This window comes from Oncorhynchus gorbuscha, linkage group LG13 (assembly GCF_021184085.1).
Source record: "Oncorhynchus gorbuscha isolate QuinsamMale2020 ecotype Even-year linkage group LG13, OgorEven_v1.0, whole genome shotgun sequence".
Taxonomy (NCBI): domain Eukaryota; kingdom Metazoa; phylum Chordata; class Actinopteri; order Salmoniformes; family Salmonidae; genus Oncorhynchus; species Oncorhynchus gorbuscha.
Genome location: NC_060185.1, coordinates 35,232,873 through 35,260,383, shown reverse-complemented (window position 1 = coordinate 35,260,383; position 27,511 = coordinate 35,232,873). Strand labels below are relative to the sequence as shown.

The 27,511-nt window shown below is 43.4% G+C and overlaps 1 protein-coding gene across 4 annotated transcripts; it reads left to right on the top strand.

Moving 5' to 3' along the window:
* Window positions 1–243: 243 nt before the first annotated feature.
* LOC123992786 (clustered mitochondria protein homolog) lies at window positions 244–27,265 on the top strand. Of its 4 annotated transcripts, XM_046294311.1 has the most exons (28): window positions 565–599; window positions 1,542–1,658; window positions 6,063–6,253; window positions 6,535–6,706; window positions 6,912–7,055; window positions 7,275–7,414; window positions 8,004–8,158; window positions 8,407–8,532; window positions 8,765–8,912; window positions 10,372–10,464; window positions 10,699–11,133; window positions 11,357–11,616; window positions 11,764–12,284; window positions 13,467–13,568; window positions 13,666–13,766; window positions 13,960–14,112; window positions 14,314–14,376; window positions 14,552–14,796; window positions 14,943–15,027; window positions 15,238–15,391; window positions 18,303–18,442; window positions 18,554–18,634; window positions 18,741–18,866; window positions 19,058–19,179; window positions 19,318–19,411; window positions 20,494–20,628; window positions 23,067–23,140; window positions 23,291–27,265. In XM_046294311.1, the coding sequence occupies exons 3-28, from the start codon at window positions 6,086–6,088 to the stop codon at window positions 23,430–23,432; spliced, it is 4,179 nt and encodes a 1,392-aa protein (XP_046150267.1). In that variant the 5' UTR covers window positions 565–599; window positions 1,542–1,658; window positions 6,063–6,085; the 3' UTR covers window positions 23,433–27,265. The 4 variants fall into 4 exon arrangements, with proteins under 4 accessions (XP_046150264.1, XP_046150265.1, XP_046150263.1 ...); XM_046294308.1 differs by lacking the exon at window positions 1,542–1,658 and having other exon boundaries at window positions 244–599; window positions 7,275–7,402; XM_046294309.1 differs by lacking the exon at window positions 1,542–1,658 and having other exon boundaries at window positions 244–599; window positions 11,764–12,200.
* The last annotated feature ends 246 nt before the right edge of the window (window positions 27,266–27,511 follow it).

Here is a 27,511-nt window from a genome sequence, read left to right as displayed (position 1 = left end):
TCTGTTGTATTCTGCGCATGTGACAAGTACAATTTGATTTGAGAAGTGTTGCACACCCCTATAGACATATTAACCAAAGAATGATGTTATACAAAAAGTCAAAATGTTCTAATACCAGTAATACAGAGCACCTGTCCAAAATAAAATCACAGTTTATCATTTTGTGATCCTATATGGGCACCTGTTCATAAAAAAACGGCACATTGCGCTTTCCGTAGCCAGACGTTTTGGGGGTGGGAACCAACGCAAAGGCAAAGGGGTCAGGAGGAGGAGAAACCACGTGTTTGCCATGTCCAGCTTTGACTGTCCTTCCTATGTAGACTTGTTTTTGTAAGATCGTACCCTCTGCATGTAACTGGCTAGCCCGTTAGCTAAGAAGAAGCATTTCACAGATTAACATAGCAATTTTGAGCAACATATTTCTGTTGCCACCTTTAAGCTAACTAGCTGCCACACTGACTGCCAAATAATGGTGAGCAAGACGGATGACATCCAGGCGTCAGTACCCAACTGTAATGTTAACACAGTTGATCTTGCAGAAGGAGAAACGCCAGACCACCAAGAGACCAAGGCACCAAAAAAGGATCCTTGTGCGTGTGGTAAGTAACAAGCTAACGTTACGTAGTTATCTAACTTGCTAGTAGAGACTAACTACCATGCAAAATGTTTAAGTTGTATCGTAATGCTAGCGGCGTCGGTTGAAAGTTATGAAATTGTGTACATAGCTAGTAACTAATTACCGCGTTAGCAAGCTAGCTACACACATGTACAGTTTATTCAAAGTAGTCATATCATCTGTCAATGCGTTGATTAGTCTGTTAGCTAACTAGCTGAAAATGCAGTAATGGGCCTCAGTATTCAAACCAGTTTTCTATACAACCAAGATGTGTCAATTCAACAATGACAGCTTGCTTGAGCTGTTGTATTGGCTAGCTAGTAGTTGTTGTGTTGGCTAAACTAACATTAACATGTAGCTAAGTGGTTAGCTTAGGCCATATCAAGAGGGTTTAGCTAACAATCAAAATCAAATTACTATTAGAATTATTTAGATAAGCTGTTCGACTAACTAGTTTGCTCACTGGCTGTATGCCAAACAAAGACACAACCGTTGATACACACAACTAGCTAGCTAACTAGCTTCGACATAGTTAGCCAAGCTTGTGGTGATGCTGACTTGTTGTAGAACAATGGCTGATATAAATGCGATTATAGAAAGTAATACAATTGTATCCACTATCTTAACAATGTGGTGCGAGCACCCCACGTTCTAACGCACATGGGACCACAGCTGTTCTGTACCTGCATGAAAGAACGAATGGACTGAAGGTCACCTTCAGTGGAACTGCACATTTCGAGATAATAGAGGGGTTCTAATCGATGTGAAGTAATTTCACACAGTTTTCTATTTATATAAACTACTTTTTTCCCAGTTAGTCCATCAAATGCATGATATTTTTGTGACCTAGTAATATCGAAGTGACTAGATCACCAATGTCCCCGTTAGTTGGCATGATACCTTCCCGATCCCCCCTCCCGTTCAGAACCGGAGAGGTTGGCTGTTCCTCGACCGGGAAGCGGAAGCTGACCCTTTGAGAAAAGTCATGGTGCATGCACGGAGAGAGAAGGTTATTCTTGAGACATTCTGAGTCATATAGCCGGTAAGTGTCGTTTAAACAAACCGATTTTCATGACTTTCCACCGATCGCTTGCGTCAAATATATATATATATAAAAAGTATTGATGATCGAGACAGTCACATGACGCACTACTGGTATAGGTTTGGTGAATGTAAGGCCACTGTTGAAATTACACAACCTTATGCAGCCTTCACGACAATGCCACAGCTTTCGGTGTCACGTTTGACAGGACCTTGAGTTGCATGCATACACGCCTGTGTTGTCACGACTATAACGTTACACACAATATAGTTAGTTCAGCTGTCACACTTTGAATTGGCCTCATTGTCACAGTTATTGCACGACAACTGTACTGATTGTAATTGATTGTAGGGACTCATTGTGTCACAGCCAGTGACTGTAATGTGTAATAACATGTCATTTATATCAGAATACAACTCTTAATTCCAGGTATTTGTAGGTTATGTTATGTTTCATCAATTATGTGCATTTGCAGCAAATGATTTTGAGACATAAACAAAACGTTTATGTACCAATCAGTATTTGTTGGAAGATGAGAAGCATATTTTTAATGGCTGCCTTCACCTAGACTAGAGCTTTGTATGTGCAGCACATATACCATCATACTTTCTTCTAGTGAATTTAAGTTTTTGTTTATGGACAAAGTGTTTGTAGCTTGTAGCTTTAGTATGTTGGCAACCTTTGTCAGCTATTGACAATATTCATTCACAACTCCATAGGTATTAAGTAATCAGTACCAACAAAATAATTGACCCCTAAACCACTTTCCTAATTATTGGCACTTCAAGATACGATCACCTCCTTGATTAGCTTTCTATTGCAATTCACCTCTCATTTAAGAGGCTTGCTGGACTAGACAAATGCCTTAGGCTGCATTTGAGCCTGTTGGTTAACTACCAAGACACTGAGCTGTGTATCCTGCAGTACTGACAGTATTGTGACAGACAGCACATGGCAGACTGATGGGGTAGCATGGGGGTTTGCAGGGGTGAGAGAGGTGGAGGAGGTTGAGGGTAATGGGGTGAGGGGGTCTGCTGGTGATTGTAACCGAAGGGGCTTAAAAAATCCTCAAGGGTGACCTTTGTAGTCCTCAGGGCACTGTCCAGACTCTCCACCCCCCCCCCCCTTTAGCCCCTTGTCATCTCTTGTAATGTTTTACTAACATCAGGCCTTCATAATCACAACCCAGAGAGGTATACTACGAGGTAGTATCAAATGAGTTAGCCAGCGAACTTTGATAAGCAAGCTGAAATAACTGTTGATTTGCTTGTTCTTTATTAGACCATGTCCATTTCAAGCTTATCTTTCTCAAAAATAAAAAGTTATTTCAGAATATTTGGGCAAGTTAACTCCTTGATCCTGCTTTGTCGTATACCCCACAGGTCTGAGGTCTAAAACAACAACTCATTCTAAAACACATCAACATGCTTCAGACAGAGGATTCATTTGACTGGCTATGAGACCTCCCTGCAAAGATATATGCATGACTCTGCAGGAAAGCTTTCCCCTTCCTGCTCTATATCAATCTATCAAAAGAAGGTTGCCATCTTGTGGTGTAATAAATCTATGTTGGACAAAAAAAAGACCTTGTTCTGTGCCCCCTCCCCCAAAATGCTGTCTGTTTGGTTTCTTTTTGCCCTGGTCTGTAGGCCCATCATGTCAAGGTCCACCATGTCAAGGGGATGGGGAATGAATTCCTCTGTAGTCGAAGCAAGAACAACGCTCAGTCCGTGGTTAACCTTGATCAGAGATATAACAGCTTACAACAGACAGGCTAGCAGACAGGGCAGCATGGAGGTAGCTTGCTCTCTGGATTAGTTGGCCTAGTGGTCTTTCACAATTTTGATTGAATAAGGATGTCAGTAGCGATCAAGACATTCACACCTCGAGGAAATTGTGAAAATGATTGTTGATCTCTTGTAGCCCGCTTTCTATTATTTGCCTAATTGATCTCTTTCGTCTTCCTTTCCATACTATCAGGGACCTAACTCTTTGACCCACTGCCCTGAATGAGACGTATCCTGGCTCGAGGATAAGTTTGGTTACTGTGCAACCTAAGGAGTGAGCTAAGATGCTAATGGTGGCACTGGATGGGGTGTGGAGGGGTTGTTTTGTCTAACTGGTTTAACTGAATGCTGGTCTGCCTAGTCCTTCTGCTTCCCCTCCCCCTCAATGATTTACCTGTTCAGGAGGATCAAAGCTCCTTGCTTGTGTAATAATCACCATTTTGTCTGGTTAAGGTTGGTCTTGTGGTTGAATTCTTTATTTAACTAGGCAAGTCAGTTAAGAACAAATTCTTATTTACAATGACAGACTAGGAACAGTGGGTTAACTGCCTTGTTCAGGGGCAGAACTACAGATTATTACCATGTCAGCTCGGGGATTCGATCTAGCAACCTTTCGGTTACTGGCCCAACACTCCAACCACTAGGCTACCTTAACACTATTAAGATAAATATTTCTTATTGAAATAAGCAAAGCCTTCAGTTGGATAATCTGTATATGTAGGCCTAACTCACCCACCGAGGCCAGAATATGCATGCCAGTATGACAGAAGTACTGCAGCAGTTTGTGGATTCTGCTTTCCCTTCCCTCCACCTGCTGCCCTCTTCATCTGTGAGTTGTCACCAACGACATGATTCTCTCCTGTCTACACTACACACAGTGACATGAAGGCGCAACCTCCTTAAAAAAACACGTTTAGTTGGGCTAAATATTTTGAGTAATGCAGAAGGTTGTGTAATATTGAACCCCATTCCCCACCCTGTCACCTCACCCCTAGTGCTCTGTTCTCTTGCTGTAGGGCCAAGTGGGTCTGTTTTGCAATTGTTAGGCTAGATGATTTTCATATTGTTGTCTGACACTTTGTACTCTTGGTTCTGACACTTGTAGTCTTGCCTTCTCAGTACAGATTGAATAGCATTGGCAGCAAGTATTCATACACACCATTATTTGAAGGCTCTTCCCCTACCTCATCAATTCCACTTGAGAAACTTAAACTGTATACATTTTCATTAAATTGATGTGAGTCAAGTACCATGTTGAATTTTTGTGGGAGTTACAAAACTGAGCTGAAAAGTGAATCATGAAGAAAGCAGAGGACCTTGAATGACCGAAGGGATTCCCACTGTCTGTTTGTGACAACTCTAAGAAAAATGCAATAGCTGGGGCATTGATGGAGGGAGGAAAGAATTAATGGAGAGATGAAGAGTGACTTGGATCAGGCCAGAAATAGGACACCTAAGGAGAGAGACAGAGTAACTGCTGTAACTTATCAAATATGTCTGCTTCTACAACAGGACAGGATGACCGGCCACTGTACCTGTTTCTAAAAACACAGTTGATCCCTTCCTTCACCTCCCTCCCTTCTGACCTACAGAAACATTATCCCTTGGCTCCTATCATATGTTCAAGTCTATTTTCCTTGTTCTTTTTTAGTAGTCCGTCTTCTCTTGCAGCATGGACTAGTTGTTGGCCAAGGCTGTTGTGTTTGGTATTCAGAGCGTGGTGAGTCTTTCTTTCTCACTCTTTCATTCCCTCCGCCCTCTCTCTCTCGCTCACCCTCTTACTCTAGATTCCCCCAACCACCCCCTCTACGTGGTAACCCTGACACTGCGTTACCCTTGACGTTGAACAAGGGTGCGCTGGTTGCAGTTGTCTGGGAGAGAAAACAGCCCCTCCACACTGCAGGCCCCACTTGTTATTTATGCATGTAGCCTTTCCTCTTGGCAACTCAACCCACACCATTCAAAATAGTACAATATTTTGTGACACTTTTTTGTTTTATTTTTAGCTCTGGTAAATGGGAAACACCCCTGCGACACAGATTTGTCTCCACAGTTACACTGCCTTGTGCCAGTGAGGCCCCTTCGGAGGTCAAGGAGGTTGCACTCATTCTGGAAGTGAAGATGTATACACACACACAGAGGGGAGGATTTGTGTGGATGGCTCTATTTTCCTTTCAAACTTTCCAGTATAGTTTCTCTTCAGTGACCTTGGGAGTCTGGTGCCCAATGTGGAGAAGGCGAAAAGCACCAGGCAAACAAACCACCAACTTTTGTGTTCTGTACTAGAGTCTGATGGTTAAGAACTCCGGGTTGAGAGAAGCAGACCAAGGTAATCTGTATACCTCTGCCTCACATGGCAAAGGCTGGAGATCTTGTTTTCTGTGCTAATTGGATCCTATTCTCCTTGGATCCTATAAATTGCCGATTTAGCACTGTAGACTATGCCCTTTTAGGAGTAATCTAATCTGACAACACGCACTACTTTGTTTGCTATCTGTAGGCTTATATCCTTATTAATTCAGTTATGTGTCACTCTGCCATGGCAATGCCCTCTCTACCCATCTGTCCAATCAGATGACAAGCTATGTTGAATGTATCTCCTTCTGTTCAATCACAGGGCACAGTGCAAGCGCAGTGGTGATGAATGGGGGCGGGGCCCACTATCATTCGGAGGAGGAGTCCAAGCAGGATGGGGGTGGTGACATGGACGGTGTGGAGGATTCTAACGAACAGGAAGTGATTGTGATTCAGGATACAGGGTTCACCGTGAAGATCCAGGCACCCGGGACGGAGCCTTTTGACCTCCAGGTACAGTACATACTTAGACAGCCCAACAGCCGGTCCCAATTTGCCACTACCCCTTGACCCGCCTAATCCTTCAACGTCTGCTGATCTGTAAGGTGTAAGCAATATAGTGGATGGAAGCTCTACCAGCACACCGCTTATACCTATCCAGAGGCTTCAGATCTGCAAACATTGAAGGGTTAGGGCCAAGGTGGAGAGATGGGGACCAAATTGGGACTAGCTGTATGACCAGACATTATCCGTCTCTGTTGCTATAAGATGTTAACCCCCGCCCGCTCCTCTAGGTTTCACCCCAGGAGATGGTGCAGGAGATCCACCAGGTGTTGATGGACCGTGAGGACACCTGCCATCGTACTTGTTTCTCCCTGCAGCTGGACGGCAATGTGCTGGATAACTTTGCTGAGCTCAAATCCATCGAGGGCCTGCAGGAGGGCTCCCTTCTCAAAGTAGTGGAAGGTAGGACTTGGTGATGTTCTCAAGTCAGCCACTAGCCCCTACCCCTAGACATTATTGATCTTAAAGCCTAAAAATTGTATAGGTTTAAGCTCGAAGGCAGAATTTCCTCCTAGTCCCCTTTCTAGAGAGTCTACAGTCCAGGAGACAGTCTGTAGATTGCATCGATAATAAAGCAATGACTGTCCTTTCTTTCTCCTCACCCCAGAGCCCTACACAGTGCGCGAGGCCCGTATCCATGTGCGTCATATCAGAGACCTGCTGAAAAGCCTGGACCCATCTGATGCCTACAATGGAGTGGACTGCAACTCTCTCTCATTCCTCAGTGTCTTCACCGACGGGGACCTAGGAGGTGTGTGTGCGTGCCCACGTGTTTGCGTACCCAATTGTTTATTTGCGTGTTTGGGTGGATCTGTTCAGCGAGAATTGGGGTGAGAGATTTCAGTCAGCATTCTGAGGTATCCAGCCACCTTTATCCTACAAATGTGTATGTCTGTGTCCTAGGTAGCAGGCTATAAAAAAATTTGGTCAGGCTGCATTAGTCTGACCTGTGACCTTATCTCCTCTGCAGACAGTGGTAAGCGGAAGAAGAAGGGCAGTGATCTGGAGCAGATAGACTGTACCCCTCCAGAACACATCCTGCCTGGCAGTAAAGAACGCCCCCTGGTGCCCCTCCAGCCACAGAACAAGGACTGGAAGGTAATAATGACGGTAATTACGATGATATTAGCACATTTATCCAAAGAGGCTTACAGTTCATACTGACATATATTTCACATTTGCTGTAACATTAAAACCCACAACCCTGGTGTTGGTTGCCAGCAAGCTAATTATGATCATTCTAATGCCATCTCATTCACATAGATTCATGTGTGTCTCTGTGACATTATCTGACAGTTCAAAAAATTTGTTAAATTCTTCAAGGAGTTTGTCCATTTGTAGTTTACTGGCTTCAACTCCAACCTTTTGATCTGCTTGTAGGAGCCATTTTTATATAGCTCACAATGATTTGCTAGCTAAGTGCCAGACTTACTCAAGCCTGGCACTAGTACACTTTTATTATTCTAAAATAAGTAAACGTGGTTATAGAATAAAGGGTAAGATTAGTTAAAAGTTGAGTGAGCACTCAACAAAACCAGCATACATCAGCTGGCTGGGTTGTACTATATCCTGTACATCCATACCACCATAAAGTGCAGATTAAGTAATCTATGACCCTTTTCCAATATCCACACTAGCACACCACAAGTCATAAGTCACATTCCAATGTCCATATCTGATTCCCCCTCTTGCTCTATAGCCCATGCAGTGCCTGAAGGTCCTGACTATGAGTGGCTGGAACCCCCCCCCTGGCAACAGGAAGATGCATGGTGATCTGATGTACCTGTATATGGTGACTGTTGAGGAGAGACACATCAGTATCACTGCCTCCACACGTGGCTTCTACCTCAACCAGTGAGTCTGGCTTTCCCTTTCTCCCGTTAGACTTACCGCATGCTGTTTTCACACTACTGTGCTGAGCCGAGCTGGATTGTGTTGGTCTGATTACACATCCACCACTTGCTGGAACTGTACTGGAAAGTGTGAAAGGGAAAATATCAGAGCCAGCACAGTATGGTTAGCTTTGGCAAGATTGTGTGAAAAGTCAACTGGCCAAGGCTGAGAGTTGACCATAATGAGAGATGACCATGGTGTTGTTCCAGGTCAACCACCTACACCTTCAACCCCAAGCCAGCCAATCCCAGTTTCCTGAGCCACTCGTTGGTTGAGCTGCTGAGCCAGATTAGCCCTGCCTTCAAAAAGAACTTCACTGTCCTGCAGAAGACAAGGTAAGTGGGCTACGCTAACCACAATGCACTGAGTTATTTATTAGTTCTGTGTAATGTGGGGAAAAGAAACTAAGCATACAATTATTAGTCATTATCAGAAATGTGTATATATTTTTAAGAGCTAAATATATTAGCCAGACAGTAGTTGTTTTTCTTGATCATTCAGGTAAGCCTTATCTGAGAAATATTCCCGCTGTGATACATGGATCATTTAGTTTCTGATTGATTGCAGGGTCCAGCGGCATCCGTTTGAAAGGATAGCCACACCCTTCCAGGTGTACAGTTGGACCGCCCCCCAGGTGGACCACACCATGGACTGTGTCAGAGCTGAGGACGCTTACACCTCCCGTCTAGGCTACGAGGAACACATACCTGGACAGGTACACACACCATACACCTCGCTACGAGGAACACATACCTGGACAGGTACACACACCATACACCTCGCTCCTAGGCTACGAGGAACACATACCTGGACAGGTACACACACCATACACCTCGCTCCTAGGCTACGAGGAACACATACCTGGACAGGTACACACATCATACACCTCGCTCCTAGGCTACGAGGAACACATACCTGGACAGGTACACACGAGAGGTCGACCGATTATGATTTTTCAATACCGATACCGATTAATCGTACCATTTAAAAAATAAAAAGTATTTGTAATAACGACAATTACAACAATACTGATTGAACACTTATTTTAACTTAATATAATACATCAATAAAATTAATTTAGCCTAAAATAAATAATGAAACATGTTGAATTTGGTTTAAATAATGCAAAAACAAAAGTGTTGGAGAAGAAAGTAAAAGTACAATATGTGTCATGTAAGAAAGCTAACGTTTCAGTTCCTTGCTCAGAACATGAGAACATATGAAAGCTGGTGGTTCCTTTTAACATGAGTCTTCAATATTCCCAGGTAAGAAGTTTTAGGTTGTAGTTATTATAGGAATTATAGGACTATTTCTCTCTCGACCATTTGTATTTCATATACCCTTGACTATTGGATGTTCTTATAGGCACTTTAGTATTGCCAGTGTAGCAGTATAGCTTCCGTCGCTCCTCCCTGGGCTCGAACCAGCAACACAACGACAACAGCCACCCTCGAAGCAGCATTACCCATGCAGAGCAAGGGGAACAACTACTCCAAGTCTCAGAGCGAGTGACTTTTGAAACGCTATTAGCGCACACACTCCGCTAACTAGCTAGCCATTTCACATTGGTTACACCAGCCTAATCTCGGGAGTTGATAGGCTTGAAGTCATAAACAGCTGCTGGCAAACACACGAAAGTGCTGTTTGAATTAATGCTTACGAGGCTGCTGGTGCCTACCATCGCTCAGTCAGACTGCTCTATCAAATAATAGACTTAATTATAACATAATAACACACAAAAATATGAGCCGAAGGTCATTCATATGGTCGAATCTGGATACTATCATCTCGAAAACAAGACGTTTATTCTTTCAGTGAAATACGGGAACCGTTCCGTATTTTGATCTAACTGGTGGCATCCCTAAGTCTAAATATTCCTGTTACATTGCACAACCTTCAATGTTATGTCATAATTACGTAACATTCTGGCAAATTAGGCGGCCCAAACTGTTGCATATACCCAGACTCTGCGTGCAATGAATGCAAGAGAAGTGACACAATTTAAAAAATTGTAAAAAAATAATAATCTGCCAAATCGGTGTCCAAAAATACAGATTTCCGATTGTTATGAAAACTTTAAATCGGCCCTAATTAATCGGTCGACCTCTAGTACACACACACCAAAAATAGTATTTTTTAGAGTCAGTGTAACAGGGTCTCTGTTATTTATTCAGACGCGAGACTGGAATGAGGAGTTGCAGACGACCAGAGAGCTGGCCCGGAAGAACCTGCCTGAACGCCTGCTGAGAGAGAGGGCCATCTTCAAGGTGAGCCAGCCTACAGCAGCAGTTGAAGCCCAACTCCTTCCCCCTCTTCTCTCCTGCACTCTTTCATGCTTATTTGCTTTCTCCAGTGAGCCTCGGTCAAAGACTCTCTCTTGAAGCACCCTCCTTTTATGCTACTCTCTGTTTCCGTCTATATCCTGTAGTGTGCACAGACTACTCTTCGTTCAATCCTCTACAGCCTTACGCATTCACTTTCTAACTCCTCCCCCTCTCCAGGTCCACAGTGACTTTGCGGCTGCTGCTACTCGGGGTTCCATGGCGGTGATCGACGGCAACGTCATGGCCATCAACCCTGGCGAGGAGACACGTATGCAGATGTTTATCTGGAACAACATCTTCTTCTCCCTGGGCTTCGATGTCCGTGACCACTACCGCGAGCTGGGCGGGGATGCTGCCGCGCACGCTGCGCCCACCAACGACCTCAACGGTGTCCGGGCTTACGGGGCCGTAGACGTGGAGGGGCTGTACACCCTGGGGACTGTGGTGGTGGACTATCGGGGTTACCGTGTCACGGCCCAGTCGATCATCCCTGGCATTCTGGAGAGAGAGCAGGAGCAGAGCGTTATCTACGGGTCTATCGACTTTGGGAAGACAGTAGTGTCTCATGGGAAGTACCTGGAACTTCTGGAGAGGACCAGTCGACCACTCAAGGTGAGGAAGAGGATATGATAATGCCAGTTTCATGGTTTATTTTTAAGTCTGATAATTGTTTGGGATGAATGTTTTTGTCAATACAGGGTAAGCAAACTTCAATATCTTTTTTCACTGCACCGGCCTACAGATGTTCAACGTATATTGACTGCCGTGTCTCTAACCTGCCATACTGTGGTTATCACATTCTCTCTGTCATAATGACTGACTCTCCCACCCCCAGGTCCAGAGACACAATGTGCTGAATGAGAAGGATGAGTCTGTGGAGCTGTGTTCCTCTGTTGAGTGTAAGGGCATAATTGGCAACGATGGACGCCACTACATCCTGGACCTTCTGAGGACCTTCCCTCCCGACCTGAACTTCCTGCCTGTGGAAGGGGAGGAGCTTTCCCCTGAGAGTGTGAGACAGGGTTTCCCCCGCCAGCATCGCCACCGTCTGGCCTGCCTCCGACAGGAGCTCATTGAGGCCTTTGTCGAGCACAGGTACTGTAGGGTGCCCTGGGTATGTCCCTCGAGGGTCATTTGATGTTCCCTTTAGTGTATGATTGTGTCTGCACTATTGAATGTTCACGTAACTGAATGGATGTCCTACTCCCTCGGATAATAAAGATTCTCTAATCTACTCCTCAGATACCTCCTCTTCATGAAGATGGCAGCACTCCAGCTGATGCAGCAGAAAGCCAACAATGAGAGCAAGATTGCCACCCTGACAGAGAATAACAGCCCCGAGGCAGCCGTTCCAGCCCTGCCCTCCACGGAGAACCCCGACGCTTCAGCGAAGTCCACAGAAACCCTCAATGACGGCAAGTCCGACGTAGTCCAGATAGAGACCACCTCTACCTCTGATGCCCCTCAGCCAGCAGCAACAGAAGCCACAACCACAGAAGCAGCCCCCAAGGCAGAACAAACAACAGAAACGGACATTCCCTCTGCTGCAGCAACAACCATGACTGCCTCCCAGGCAACCCCTACAGAGGATAATGTGGTTCCCACGGTGACCACCAATGGGCCATTGGTGCCCGTTGCCACAGCGATTCAGAACGGGGAGTGCGAGAGCCCTCTGGAGGGTAAGGCTGAGGATAGTATCCCGGGCTTAGCCCAGGCCAAAGAGCTGGCTGAGTCCTTAGCCGCGGAAGATGGATCCGGTATCGGTACGTCCAAACCATTGCAGGGTAGATAGAGACTGGGGATATCCAGTCGGTGGAGAAATGCTTTTAAAGAAGATGTCTCTTTATTTGCTCCATAGACTTGCATTTAGAACGGTGTGTGTGTGAGTTGTTAGCAGTTGACATTATTCTTCAATAACACAGACTCCAAAACAAATCGGGGACAAAAATAGATTGATTTGAGAAGAATCATAGATGTTATGCTGGGAGGTAGATGTTCACTCTCCCCTGTCCTCAGTTTTTCTCCACAGAACAAATAAACAGTATTTTATTTATAACCCCCCCACCCTAGCCTGGGGTTGATCAATCAGAAGTCCTTGTAGTACAACTGGGCCAGTGGCCAAATAACAAGTATCCTGCTCCAGACTCAATGAACAGACCAATGAAAACGTGGCACGTGTAGCTCTGATTTCAGGACATTCCACAGATTCTAAACAGCTGTTGAACTGAAAGCCAACTATTTCCATTGACAATTCCCTATTGACCATTGGTACTCTATTTAGTTTTTAGTACTCTCGTCCTCTCATCCTCTGCGTTGTGTATTTATCTTAAAAATATTCTTATACTCCCCCGTAGAACATTTTAAAGAGTGTATGTGTAGTTTCTCATCAGGATGTGAGAGCGTTTATCCATAGTATTGCTAAGAAGACTTAATGCTGGTGTCTTAGTTGCATCTCTCCACCTGGCTAGGTGTCCCTGTCCAGTTCTTAGCCTTCTATGGGGTGAGCATGGACCCCAGTAAAATCACTAACAGTGTGAGATATAGCAATCCAATAACCACATCTGTCAAGTTTATTTCTCATTGGCTGGTGTGACAATTAATCAAAGGGTTTGACGCTCCAGAAAGAAGGAAAGAATCCCTGGTTGAATGTGATCATTGCATGTGTGTGGGATAGCAGGAGGTGGCCCCTGGCCCTACTGTCTGCTTGACAATAGCTCTAATGACAAAGTTTAAAAAAAAATTAAAAACACAAAGATCTGCAACAATGTGTTGGTAGGGATTTTCAACGCATGTAGGCATTGGACAAAAGATGATAGTGGTGCTTTTGGGGAACTTACCCCATATAATTTTGATTTGAGTTGCCCAGCTAACTTGGTATATTCATAAAACACCCCTCTCCCCCTCCCCTGATCTCACCAACCCCACCCTGACCTGTCTCCATCAAGACCCTAAAAGCCGAGAAGTTGTCCTCAACGCCTGCAAGGCCGTGGGTTCCATCAGCAACACCTCCTTCGACATCCGCTTCAACCCAGACATCTTTTCTCCAGGTAGGATGATGGTAAATGTAGTGCTTTTAGGAGAGGTTTTGTGTGGCAGCTAGCTCTGCTGTACAGTACTCATTTCCTCCTCATGTCTCTCACCCAGGAGTGCGTTTCCCTGAGGACAGTGTGGATGACATTCAGAAACAGAAGCAGCTGTTGAAGGATGCTGCAGCCTTCCTGGTGTCCTGTCAGATCCCCTCTCTGGTAAGTTTCAGGGCAACAACATGGTACCACGCACAAGCAGTCATTGCCTTAACTATATTTCAAACTATTTTCATACATCACTGTATCACTAGCCTTTGTGTCTGTCTAGCTATTTGTGGGTTGGTGTTTCCTTGGTTATTTTTTTCTTGTGTGTGTGGTAATTCATTTTTCTTATGCGTGTCTTTCCCTCCAGGTGAAGGACTGCCTGGACCACAGTGCTCTGCCTATGGATGGAGCCACGCTGACTGAGGCTCTGCACCAGAGGGGCATCAATGTGCGTTACCTAGGCAACGTGCTGGAGTTTGTGGACAAGACCCCAGCCAAGGCACAGTTGGAGCACTTCTATGTAAGCCTAAACCGCTGACCTCCATACGCCCTTGAGGACTGACTAAGGAGAAATATAATGAAGGGCAATGATAACCTTCCCGACTGCTCTGTTTCTACTGCAGACATATTGCAGGAAAGGGTGCAGGACAATACATAAAGATGAATCTGCATTAAGTGTGTTTTTACCCCCTGATGGTTTTGTATCTCTTCTGTTCTGAAGAGAATAGGTATCAACGAGTTGATCACCAGATGTGCGAAACATATCTTCAAGACATACCTCCAGGTGATTGCTATTTCTAAGCAATGATTGTTAAATAATTATAATGCACTTAGAATGACACAGATCTTTGTACTTTTGCACAAAATGAGTATCCCTACTTGCTTATCATAGAAAGTATTTGTCTCCCTAAGAAATTGATTAAATATGAGAACAATAGACTATGTACTCCATCTCCCAGGGTGTGGAGTTGTCGGCCCTCTCAGCTGCTGTCAGCCACTTCCTCAACTGCTTCCTGTCATCCTTCCCTGATGCCGTGGCACATCTGCCTGCCGACGAGCTCGTGTCGCGCCGTAAGAACCGTAAACGCCGTAACCGAGTACCAGGGGGAGGGGACAACACGGCGTGGGCCAGCCTGACACCCAGTGAGCTGTGGAAGAACATAGTCTCTGAGGCCCAGAGCTACTACAACTTCACCCTGCACTGGTGGGTAGGAATTAGGATTGATGTTTGCACAATAGTAGGCTTGACGTTAGCACACTATTCTGGCAGCTACCATGTCGGCATGCACTGGAGTGTGCTTGGGTTAAAGTTGGCGTAGGTTTTTCCTAAAAACACGCATCTTTCTACAGTGAGAATGCTGACCAGGTAGTGGAGAAATACGGCCTTCAGAAGATCACCCTGCTCAGAGAAATCTCCATCAAAGCTGGCATCCAGGTAACTCTCATCAATTCCTATTTAGACAAGGTGTGATTTTTCAACATATTGTATACATTTATTAAATACCTTCAGGTCTACAGAAATGCCGAGGGAGTAGGTGCCAGGGGTCAAATTGTAATTCAGAATGTGTATTTTAATGATGTCATGTTTTTAACCCTCGCCCTCCTAACAAGCTTCCTGTGTCTCCTGCCTCCCTGTGTTTTCTAGATCCTGATAAAGGAGTATAACTTTGACAGTCGCCACAAGCCTGCCTTCACAGAGGAGGACATCCTTAACATCTTCCCTGTGGTGAAGCACGTCAACCCCAAGGCCTCCGATGCCTTTCACTTCTTCCAGAGTGGACAGGCCAAGGTTCAGCAAGGTGAGGCAAGCATGAAGCAACAAGACTTCAATCAGCATGGCCCAGAACGGCATGGATGCTCCTAGTGCTAGAGACATACAGTACTACTCACACTAATAATGCAGCACACACATGCGGACAGGCCAAGGTCCAGCAAGTTGAGGTGGATACCAGTCCTGCTGGGCAGGATCAGAATGGGTCCTCCTAGGGCTGTGGCGGTCACAACATTTTGTGAGCTGGTGATTTGTCAAGCAAACTGTTGGTCTCACGGTAATTGACTGTTAATTTACAAAAGACATTTAGCATCTCCTGGCTTCGACATACAGCCTACAAGCCATTATTTATTTTTTGACAGGTCTAAAGAAGCATGATATGAAAAGGTAGTCTATTTCAGAAGAAAAGAATATCAAACTCTGAGTTGTCCTGATGTGGCTATGCCAAATGGCTGTGGGCTGCACTTTTTCATTTAGCAGACAAGATTTGCTTATAATTCCGTGGCATTATTTTAAAGTATGAAGAATACAATTGAACAAAGCTGAATAAAACAGAAATATTTTCTCCAAATGATTTGAGGGAGTGCGCACGAGTGCTATTGTGTTGGGCAGTTAACAAAGAAATTGGTACTCCTATATGCTTAATTTAGAGTTATTAATGTAACTTTAGTTGTTCTACAAACGTTGGGCAATATGTTTTAGGTTTTTAATACATTGTAAGGCTGCATGATGAGAGACTAATAATGATTTGAAAAAAGTAGCTTGAAAGGCATGAGCTCTGCTTTTGCACAGGCTGTACTCTCAATAGTTTATCATTCACAGTTTGACAAGCACTTGATAATGCCTCGAATTTCATGTCGACATCCCCTTTGTGGCCATAATGCACCCCAAAACAATCCATGCATTTTGCGGCCCGGAGTGCTGTGTTGTTCCCTTCTCCCTGAGTGTGCTGTGCAATCCGAAGCACCTCTCCGTCACATGATCGGGTCTTTCTCACAGGCTACAAGTTAAGACAGACACATTGGGGATGCAACTGCGTCCTTAACCAATTCCGAGGCGCATATTGAAGATATTGGAAGAACAGTCCACATTTACTTTTCGTCAGCCAACAAGATGAGTAGACCTAACAAACATCAACTATCACCCATAGTACAAAGTCAACCTTTTCTGTGCAATAAATAAATATTCCATACATGGGACAGTTGTGGGATGTGATAGATTCCAAATTTAATACAAGCAATAAACACTTTTTTTATGCAATGTGGCTGATGCAACAGATCAGAAAATGTAGCTTAAAATAAACTATTGGGCTATTTCTTCATTATAAGCACAGTGTTGTACACATGGTAGTAGGCTATACCCGTGAATTTTTCCATTAACGGAAAACACCATTATCAAAGTGACCGCAAATGCAATTATGCATCTAATGCTTTTATTATAAAGGTGCATTTTTATGGTGACAATTATCTTCCCCAAATGTGAAACTCGCACGCTGCTTATGTATGCCAGTTAGATCTACACTCCTTGTAAAGTGGATCAAAGTGTTTAATTTTAATGATTTATTTGGCCAATTTAGTTGTGATACAAACCTTATTAAAATTGTAGGCCTGTGTTTTAGGCAAATTTTAGGCCTATGGTTTAGGTGTGCGAATATGATTTGAAATTTGCAGTGATAGGCTAATATTGTCACCCATTAGAGTTTTTAAAAATGTATTATTGTCTTTACATGTACTAAATAATGTGTGAAATTTGTTTTGATTTCGAATGGACCATTATCAGGGGCCTCCCAAGTGGTGCAGTGGTCTAAGGTTGTGCCACTAGAGATTCTGGGTTCGAGTCCAGGCTCTGTTGCAGCCGGCTGCGACCAGGAGACCCATGGGGCAGCACACAATTGGCTCAGTGTCGTCCGAGTTAGGGGAGGGTTTGGCCGGCAGGGATGTCCTTGTCCCATCGCGCACTAGTGACTCCTGTGGCGGGCCGGGTGCAGTGCACGCTGACAGTTGTGCGGTGTTTCCTCCGACACATTGGTGTGGCTGGCTTCCAGGTTAAGTGGGCATTGTGTCTAGAAGCATTCGACCTTCGTGGCTCTCGACCTTCGCCTCTCCCGGGTCCGTACGGGATTTGCGGTGACAAGACTGTAACTACCAATTGGATACCATGAAATTGGGGAGAAAAAAGGGCAAAAAAAAAAAAACGGACCATCATCATGAACCTGTCTCTAAACTGGGGCAGCGGGAAATAATACATGTAATCTATGTACTTAAATAGCGAATGGAGGAAGCTTTTCCTGTGGATCATTTTCATGCCAGCCAGGTAGGCTGTACTGTACTCCTGTTGTAAAGATAAACAATGTGCTTAATATTATGAAAGTTGAGAAATAAATATAGTAGGCCTAGCCTATAGAATGCTGAGGGGATCCTCCTCTTTTTATTAGCAGCCATCACTCTGTGTTCTCACTAAATTTCATAGCCTATAGAAATGTTGTGCAACATGAGCTCATGGGCTCTCATGAAGTGTTTGAGATTTTTGAATACATTAGCATTGATGGTAGCGTGATTAGGGAAAATAGAGTGCTGAATACCAGGCAGTTAGCATGTTTGGTAGGCTACTAACGACCATCAGCAGCATCAGAGCTTGGAATTTGACTGCCGTCATGACTCTTGACCGCCGGTGTGGTGGTAATACTGTCACCACAACAGCCCTAGGTCCTCCTAGTGCTAAACAGATATGCACATGAAGCTCTACTCACACATGCAACACACACACAAAGGCTGAGAAATGTTTCCTTCCTCCCCATACAAACCATGCAGAAGCATTACTACATTCATTCAACAATGCAAATTACCTTAGTGTCCTCTCTGAACCCGTTCACATGACTTTCTTTTGTGTTGTACAACAATTGTGGAACCCTGAGTTTTTAACAAGGCCTCTGTCTGCAGGTTACCTTAAGGAGGGCTGTGAGTTAATCAACGAGGCTTTGAACCTGTTCAACAACGTGTACGGGGCCATGCACGTGGAGATCTGTGCCTGCCTGCGTCTGCTGGCTCGCCTTAACTACATCATGGGAGACCACCATGAGGTGTGCTGCTCTAGACATGATACACACACTTTTATATTCCTCTCACACATGAAAACAAAGGGCCACAGCAATTCCAGTGACAGTCCTGACTTTCGTCTTCTCTGTCCACAGGCTCTCAGTAACCAACAGAAGGCTGTCTTGATGAGTGAGAGGGTTTTGGGCGTCGAGCACCCCAACACTATCCAGGAATATGTATGTATCCATGAAAATGGCTATTTGAAAAGGTTGTTTTGTCATTAAAAAACAATGCCAGTCCATGTAAGCTGTTTAAGTGCCTCTGGTTGCTTTCTCTCCCCAGATGCACTTGGCTCTGTACTGCTTTGCCAACGGTCAGCTGTCCACTGCCCTGAAGCTGCTGTACCGTGCCCGCTACCTCATGCTGATGGTGTGTGGGGAGGACCACCCTGAGATGGCGCTGCTAGACGTGAGTGGACCACAGTATTTAATGTATTTTCTTTTGATTGAAACCATCCTGTAAGTGGACGTGTTACCACGTTAACTCTGAAGTTATGTACCAATTTTGTGGAAGCCTTTGAGGTGTGTTTGTGTGTGACCTTTGTCAAATCAGTTCTCCTTACACTTGTCCTCCCTGTGGTCCCGGGTCTCCTCCTATAGAGTAACATTGGCCTGGTGCTGCATGGAGTAATGGAGTACGACCTGTCTCTGAGGTTCCTGGAGAACGCCTTGGCCATCAACTCCAAATACCACGGACCCCGCTCCCTCAAAGTAGCCCTCAGGTAAGGACAAGGGAGAGTTATTCCTTGAGTGACTGAACATAATTTTCAGTATATTAACTGACTACCTGTTCTAAACTCAAGTTTGTGTTTATCTTCAGTTGATTTAATGCAATTGTTCTTTTATATATAATTCTGCAGTCATCATCTGGTTGCGAGGGTTTACGAGAGCAAGGCGGAGTTCCGCTCTGCGCTCCAGCACGAAAAGGAGGGCTACACAATCTACAAAAACCAGGTAAGACGTACAGCTACAGTACACAAAGCTCTACACGTCCTCTCCTCAGAAGTGGCTTAAGAACAATTGCTGAAATAAGAATATGTGCTAGATAGCCTCCCGAGGTGCGCTGCGGTCTAAGGCACTGCATCGCAGTGCTTGAGGGGTCACTACTTTCCCGGGTTCGATCTCAGGCTGTGTCACAACTGGCTGTGACCGGTAGACCCATGAGGCGGCGCACAATTGGGCCAGTGTCGTCCGGGTAAGGGGAGGGTTTGGCCGGCCAGGATTTCCTTGTCCCATCGCGCTCTATTGACTCGTTGTGGCAGGCCTGCAAGCTGACTTTGGTCGCCAGCTGAACGGTGTTTCCTCCAACACATTGGTGCGACTGGCTTCCGGGTTAAATGAGCAGTGTGTCAAGAAGCAGGTTTGTGTTTCGGCTTGGCAAGGTCGTGTTTCGGAGGATGCGTGGCTCTCGACTTTCGCCTCTGTGTAATGGTTCTCTTGTGTTGAAGCAGAGTCGGACCAAAATGCAGCGTGTAGATTGCGATCCATGTTTAATAAACAAACGTATAACACGAATCAATTAAACACTACAAAACAAAGAACGTAATGAACGTAACGAAAACCGAAACAGCCTATACTTGTGTAAACTAACACAGAGACAGGAACAAGGACACTAAGGACAATCACCCACGAAACACACAAAGAATATGGCTGCCTAAATATGGTTCCCAATCAGAGACAACGATAAACACCTGCCTCTGATTGAGAACCACTTCAGACAGCCATAGACTTAACTAGAACACCCCACGAAGTTACAATCCCAATACCAACACACCACATACAAAAACCCCATGCCACACCCTGGCTTGACCAAATAAATAAAGATAAACACAAAATACCTCAACCAGGGCATGACACTCTGCCAAGTCCGTAGGGGAGTTGCAGCGATGGGACAATTGGATATCACGAAAAATCTGTAAAAAGTACTAAAAAATGACAAAGTGGAATATGTGCAAGATTACAACAACTGATATTAGTTGAGGTCAATCTGTTTTTAAGCTTTCTTTCTCACTTTCTTCCCCTATGTCCCCTCTCAGGTGGGAGAGGCCCACGAGAAGACTAAAGAGAGCTCAGAGTACCTGAAGTACCTCACACAGCAGGCTGTGGCTTTGCAGAGAACCATGAACGAGATCTACAAGAACGGCTCCAACGCCAGCATCATGCCACTCAAGGCACGTGGCTTAGGGCGTAGCTATGGTTTCATGGTTTTTATCCAGAAGACAAAATCAATGGGCCTTGTATTGTACCCAGATGATAGCATAATCTACAGACCAATGTTCCCTCTAAACTGCGCGAACAGTAGCCCGAGACTGACACCCAAACATATCAGCCCACAGAGAGTAGAATGAGATTGAAGTTTACTCAACTTTCTAGAGAGTGGTCACCAACCGGGAGATCAACTGGTTAATCTCAAAGGCATTCCTACTCGATTGCCAAACATTTCTGTAAAAAAAAAAAAAAAAAAAAATCCTTGTGTTCCTATTTTTATTTTTTGGCTCGGGCTGTTGGCGGTAGGTGCACCTGATTCAGCTGACCTGTGTGCCGGGTAGGCGAACTGTTGCCATTTTGAACCATTTCCTGTGTCTGAAGGTACAAACTGTGCTTTCTGGCCAATTGGATGGCTCAGATACTGTCTGCAGTAATATAGCAGGCATAAAACAAAGCTACAGCGAAGTTGATACTGTGAGATTTCAAAACGTTTAAAACCATGACAAGGGAGACTGTCAATGAATACAGAAAAAAGCTGCTGTTTTTATGAGTGAGTTATAGTTCGTACTCAGCACTGTCAACACTTTTATACGCCACAAAATGTGCCGCCTTCCTATTTCCACTCAGCGCTACAACAAGCAGTGCAGCAGTAATGAATGAGTAGGAAACTATCTATAGGCTTGCGTTGTTATTATTAGTGGCTCGGGTCTTTTAATATCGAGGAATATTTCACTTTCTCTGTTCATAGGAGTAACAACATGAATTTGTGCATGAGGCAGAAATAATGTGGTGCGACTCGAGCTTCGCCATCAGCTGGAAGACTGTGTCCCGTTTTGGTCAGTATCAGTGGAGGAAAGGCAGAGTGAAGGGATGTTGAGAGGGGGACCCTCATTCTCCTCTATTCCCTCTGCTGCAACTGACCATCAGATGCATTCACCATCAGCCCAGTAAAATAAAAAGGATTTAAATGTATGCTCACTCAGCTGTGCCTCACAAGTAATACAGCAACGGATCTATTACCGGTGTGATCATATAGCCTACCTCAAATGTTGAAATATAATTCATAAAAATGGCCTGAACAGCAAAGCCAATATGTGGTGGTAATGTATTGGGCCTATAGCTTACTGCACAAACCTCATTGCTACAGTACTGTTTTTAATTGGTTTATGTTGCATAGGTTTGCATTTTTTAAGTCATGTTAAAACAAAACCGAGCAGTAGATCTTGGCTTGCATTTTGACTCAGTGATCTTGACTCAGAAAATGTTGGTGACCACTGTTCTCGAGATTTCCCTGATAACACTATCAACGTTTCCCTTTACTCTGGCAATTGTGATTGAATCAACACAATATTAGCCCATTTCAATGTAACATACTGAAACAAAACAAACTATGCAAGAGATTGTTGTAGGCAGAATGTATCGGAGTATGATTCCATTTCATTGACACACTACTCAGCCCTTACTCTACACAGACCCGTGAGGCATAAACAATCAGACCATTGCCATATATGGATCTGTACCACTTACTTTGAACTGGACTGTATTTACAGCATGAATGGTTGTGAGTAGATGCACTTGTTTTGTGATCAAAGCGAGAGCTGCATTTTGTTCATATCCTCTGCTTGTTAGTGAGTTATTAGCCCAGTTATAGATGATTTGTAGTCAGCAATAGGGGAATCATTGCTTCCTACAAGAGCACATAACGTGTACATTTCTAGACCTCTTTGAAAAACAAGTCAGGTAAAGAGCTTTTTTTTTGTCTTAAAGGGGCAGTATTGTATTTTGAGGCAGGCTTGAATAAACTAAGTAGCCAATTGACAGAGGGTAGCATAGTTTGTCTGATTCTCTGTAATAATGGCATGGCAATAATAATACCTTTTTATTCTATAAAGTGGTTTCTTGGGTCAAACAACAACCATTTTCAGCCGCCTTGTCTGAAGGGCAAGTGGATAAACAGGTTAATGTCAAGCCCTGCATGTTTATTTCAAAAGGCTCATGGACTGTAGGCCTACATTGAAAACCACACATTGGCATCTACTGTAGGCTGAAGGATAGAACGGCTATTTCCATGTTAAAATGTTATGGGATGCATTTTCTCCATAGTTTTTGATGGTAAGGCCACTCTGGTAGGCCTACATTATGATCAAATAGCCACAGTAGCCTACATGGCCACTGTTAAAACTGTAACTTAAAGTGGGTATAGCCTCTGTGTTCACAGTAAACGCGTGCTGGAAGTTGCACAGAACGTTCAAGTTTGCATTCGGCTGACCTGAAATTTGCTCAGTGCCTACAATAATTTGAGGGACCATTGCTACAGACACAAGTTTCTTTTCAAATGTGTTTTTGGTGTTAGTTTCATAGAACAGTGTGTCATTTTGTTGTTTTCTGTCACTTTTTCCAGTTCACAGCACCCAGTATGGCCAGTGTTCTGGAACAGCTCAATATTATCAACGGCATCATCTTTATACCACTCAGGTAAACTGAAGTAGTACATTTTATTTTTTAAATAAAAAATGGAAATGTGCCAGGACCCAGTTCTGACCCCTGTGGAATTCTATCCAGTCTTAAAAAATATAAATGTCTGGGCTCAACATTAACCCCTGTGGTATCCCATTCTCTCTGTAGCCAAAAGGACTTGGAAAACCTGAAGGCGGAGGTTCAGCGGCGGCAGCAGCTTCAGGAGTCAGGAAAAAGCATGGAGGAGCTCACTGTGGACGATCCACTAGAGCTGGAGGACAAAATACCCATGGACGTTAATGTTGATTAATGTCAAACCCTCCATACCACACTACTTTCTACAAGGGAACAGATGTGATGCAACAGCCATCTCCTTGAATGAGCATGTGGACCTGAGAACTGAGCTGTCTAAAAATTAACAATGAAAACAAGAAGGGTGAAGGGTTGTTTGGGGCAGTCAGAGAAACATCTATGTATACAGTGGGTAGAGTGTTTATAAGAGGAGCTTCAAGGAGTAACAGAGCAAGAGTTACAGTAATATACAGAGGTAGGAGAATTTAATCAAAAGATAATATAGAATCCATGTTCAATCTGAAAGCCCGTAGCCTCTAGCTTTGGTAAAGAAACAGAAGGAGTAAGTATGTGGCTGTGTGTGAAAGCGACCAAGGACGACCATGACATTGTATTACCAGAGCCTTATCCACTGTTCATCCCACTCCACATCAGCCAACTGTTCCCTTTACCCTCTTCAACTTTTAGCCGAAGGACCACGGTTTACCCCTGCAACACTTCCAATAATCCTAAGAGAGCCACCGAGGCAACTAGGGCTTCCGGTTTCACCATGGTCCCATGTTGCCTCGAAATAACAACTGACACCCTGTCCCAAAACTCGGGAATTTTGTAAAAATATTTGTACTGTGAACTAGATCAGACTAAGAAGCAGTAATTAAATTAACACTATATTCTTTCATGTTGGGCTTCAGATTGGAAGTTCTCTTCTCGTGCGTTTAGTATTGTTAAACCTCACCTCCAGTCATCCATTTAGTCGCTAGTGTTCCTTATGGTCAGTCAAACTATTTGTGTTTCTATTTATCCCAGGTGGGTGGCTGCTTTGTCCTTTGGTTCTATCACAGCGATCAAACAGTGACGCGTGTGTGCTCTCAAACAGTATTTTAGAATTATTTGTTATACCTTTTTTTCTGTAAACATGTATCTTTTTGTAAAATCAAAATGGAAGGGGGAGAAAAGATTTTTAGGTCTGTCAATTATCCATTAATTGAAAGGTAGAATCATTCATTTCTGCAACAGCTAAAAGCTTTGAAGCACGAGGCTAAACTCACCCACTGTTTTGGTCCGGTACCTACCACACACTAACAGCGTGACACGAACCCATGCACATGCACTGATACTGTGTTGGCGCGAAGTCTTGGATCTCGCTCATCGCAGTATCTGCGGTCCTGCGGACCCAATTCACTGACTCTACCTTTAAGCCATGTCTGTTTTTATAGAAAATATGAGTGGAAAATATGTATAAATAGATCTGTCTTTGGGGTTTAGACAGGTACTTGATCAATGTTGATGGAAATGCAGATATGAAACGTCCAACTATGGCTTGAGCAGTAGACTCTATAGGTCTCTTATATTAGATGTGTCCAGTCTTCTATTTTTCCACTTTTAAAGAATGTGTGCATGTATGTTTGTGTAGTCTAAAAGAAGGAATCAGATATGGCCATGGTTTGTAACACTTCTGCTACTTCATAGTGTAATGGCTAGGTTGGGTAAGCCACGACCTTCCAAATGTTTTATATTTTATACACAAAGGCTGTGTTGACACCGGAAGGCCAATTCAGGTATTTTGCCCAATTATTTGGTGGCTCCCGAGTGGCGCAGCTGTCTTAAGGCACTGCATCTCACTGCAAGTCCCTGGTTCGAATCCAGACTGCTTCACATTCGGCCGTGGCCGGGGTAGGCTGTCATTGTAAATAAGAATTTGTTCTCAACTGACCTAGTTAAATCGAGGTTAAATTTAAATTGACAAAAAGATCAGAATTGGCTGCCTGTGTAAACTCAGCCATCGTAAAATCATGGGACCGCTAATATAAACTTGTATGTAACATTCTTGGCCAGCGATGATGTAAATCTGCTCATAAGAAGTGATTGTGAGAAACTTCACCCTATAATTTGATAGATTAGACAGACTAAACACAGCACCACCAAAAGTGGATTGAGTAAGGCTGCTTCAATATACCAAAAAGGACTGATAGCGGTGTGTGTGCGCTTGTGTACATGCAATGTGACCGACCTTCCCTTGCAAATGTCTTTCTAAAACATTTTGCGCGGTCTAAATGTATGTGACTAAAGCAATATAGAAGATGCTGGAACTAATTATTTTGAAGTGCTGCACTTGTGTTGCTGCAAGACAAACAGCTGTCATTGTAAGTAAAAGGTTGTCAAAGAGAGAGGGGAAAAACACTTACTATAATTAATTTCTTGATTATTATGCTCCTGAAAAAAATGGTGGTACAATAATACAACGTGGTATGTGATTTGTGCCTAATTTAGGCTTCAAATGGAACCAGGGTGTTAATGGTTTTCTAGTCAGCCCTTCAAAGCTTGTTTTAAATTTTTTATTTTATTTTGGTTTCTTTTCATTTGTATTTATGTTTGTCATAGGGCCATCACTGGTTTCCTTTTTGAAGTGTATCTGCATTTCCTTCCTCCCCTCAGGTTCAACTTCCTCCTTTATGAATGTCAGTCCTGTCTTGCAGTAACCTTAGTGGCCATGGGGCGGTGCACTAGAGTACTTCCTTTGGAACCATCGGAAACAAATGAAAAGGCTTTATTAATATGAAAATGTTTTTGTCCCATAAGGATGTTCAAATGGATATGTCCAGGCTAGTGTGTAACTATTTCATATGTTTCTCATTCGATTGACTTTGAGGGAAGCAAAATAAACAAGTATTTGATTGAATTGATGATGACGTGAACCTGAAAAATTGCAAAGGCTGCTACTTGATGTACATTGGTGAACTTGTTGAAACCCTGAGGTCTATTGTTTGAGATTTAGACATTTCTGATAGAATAAACTCGTTGAGAGTGATCAAAAATGCTTTTGTCTCCCTAGAGATCTATTTTTCTTCTTCCATGGATCATCAAATCATAGTGCTTCTATTCTATTTCATCACCAAGGCACGAATTCTTGTTGTTAAGCTGTAATTATGTTGTAATTGTGTAGTAATATACCTCTTGATACATTCAAGTAATTGCATGAGAAAATTATTTGACTGTTCTTTAGATTCATTCAGTAGGGAGTGACAGACCTCCGGATTATTTTATCAAAGCAAAGACCATTTATAATTTTCTCAATTTAACATTTTCAATTTCCAGATCATTCATATTACATATTGCTTCATCTTATGTAAACCCCTTGGTTTGTATGGATGGATGTCTTTATATTCGGAATGTTTCCAAATGTAGATTACAAAACTAAACCTGAATGTTGAGTGAAATGTTTGTGCAAAATTACATTTTGGGAGTTTATAAGGCCATAAGGCATTGGAGAAGTCACCTGAACACTCAAAGCTCTTCAAATTACTCCCAGCACTTCATCGATGTCAAACATAGGAGACTGTTATTACGTACATTTACACACATGCATTTTGTGTTCTCCCCAATTTTAAACAAAAATGTGTATTTGTCAAGATGACACATCTATTTACCAAAACGTCACACAAGAAGCCACCAATAGATCTGTCCATTTACTACTTAAATGTACTTTTGGCTCTGACCAAGATTTCATACATCTACTGAGCTGGGTTGTCTGCCCTCTTGTCTAGTGGGGAGAAAAAGAGGTCCTATGGGACAAAGACAGTACATATCTGGTCTCTATCACCTCAGTGTAGATGGATGTCTAATGCACACTGATCATCTTGCATTGTCTCTGTGTGGAACTCAAAATGAGGGTTTGTTCTTCTGTTTTCTCTTTTCTTGAACTGACAAGATTTATTCTGCACATTCTAGTGTTAAAGTCTGCTTCCCTTGCTGTGTGGTACCTATCTGTTGCTCTTTACTAAATAACAATCTAATTATTTTTGGTCAGAGTATGCTTTTGTATTAAAATTAATAAAGAAAACTAGCAAATAACACTTGGCTTGGATTTTTATTAACTACTTATTTACATATAAGATTGAGAGGATGTTAGCTATCCATCTTGTTGGACATGTAATTAGATGCAATGATATTATCATGCATTTCAAGTGTAAAGACTGGATGTTTATTTTTGGTATCCTACTAGTGGACCTGTCACACAAGTGTTGCAGTACATAGTTCTATGAATTATGTCCCGTCATCAATAGAGATCAAGTTCTGATAACATTCTGGAATCTGAAT

Excerpts from the sequence above, each read along its gene's own strand:
- LOC123992786 (XM_046294307.1), top strand. The coding sequence starts at position 470 with ATGGTGAGCAAGACGGATGACATCCAGGCGTCAGTACCCAACTGTAAT. Across the intron at positions 6,707-6,911 it reads CCTTCTCAAAGTAGTGGAAG|AGCCCTACACAGTGCGCGAG; the intron begins GTAGGACTTGGT and ends TCCTCACCCCAG. Across the intron at positions 7,415-8,003 it reads ACTGGAAGGTAATAATGACG|CCCATGCAGTGCCTGAAGGT; the intron begins GTAATTACGATG and ends CTTGCTCTATAG.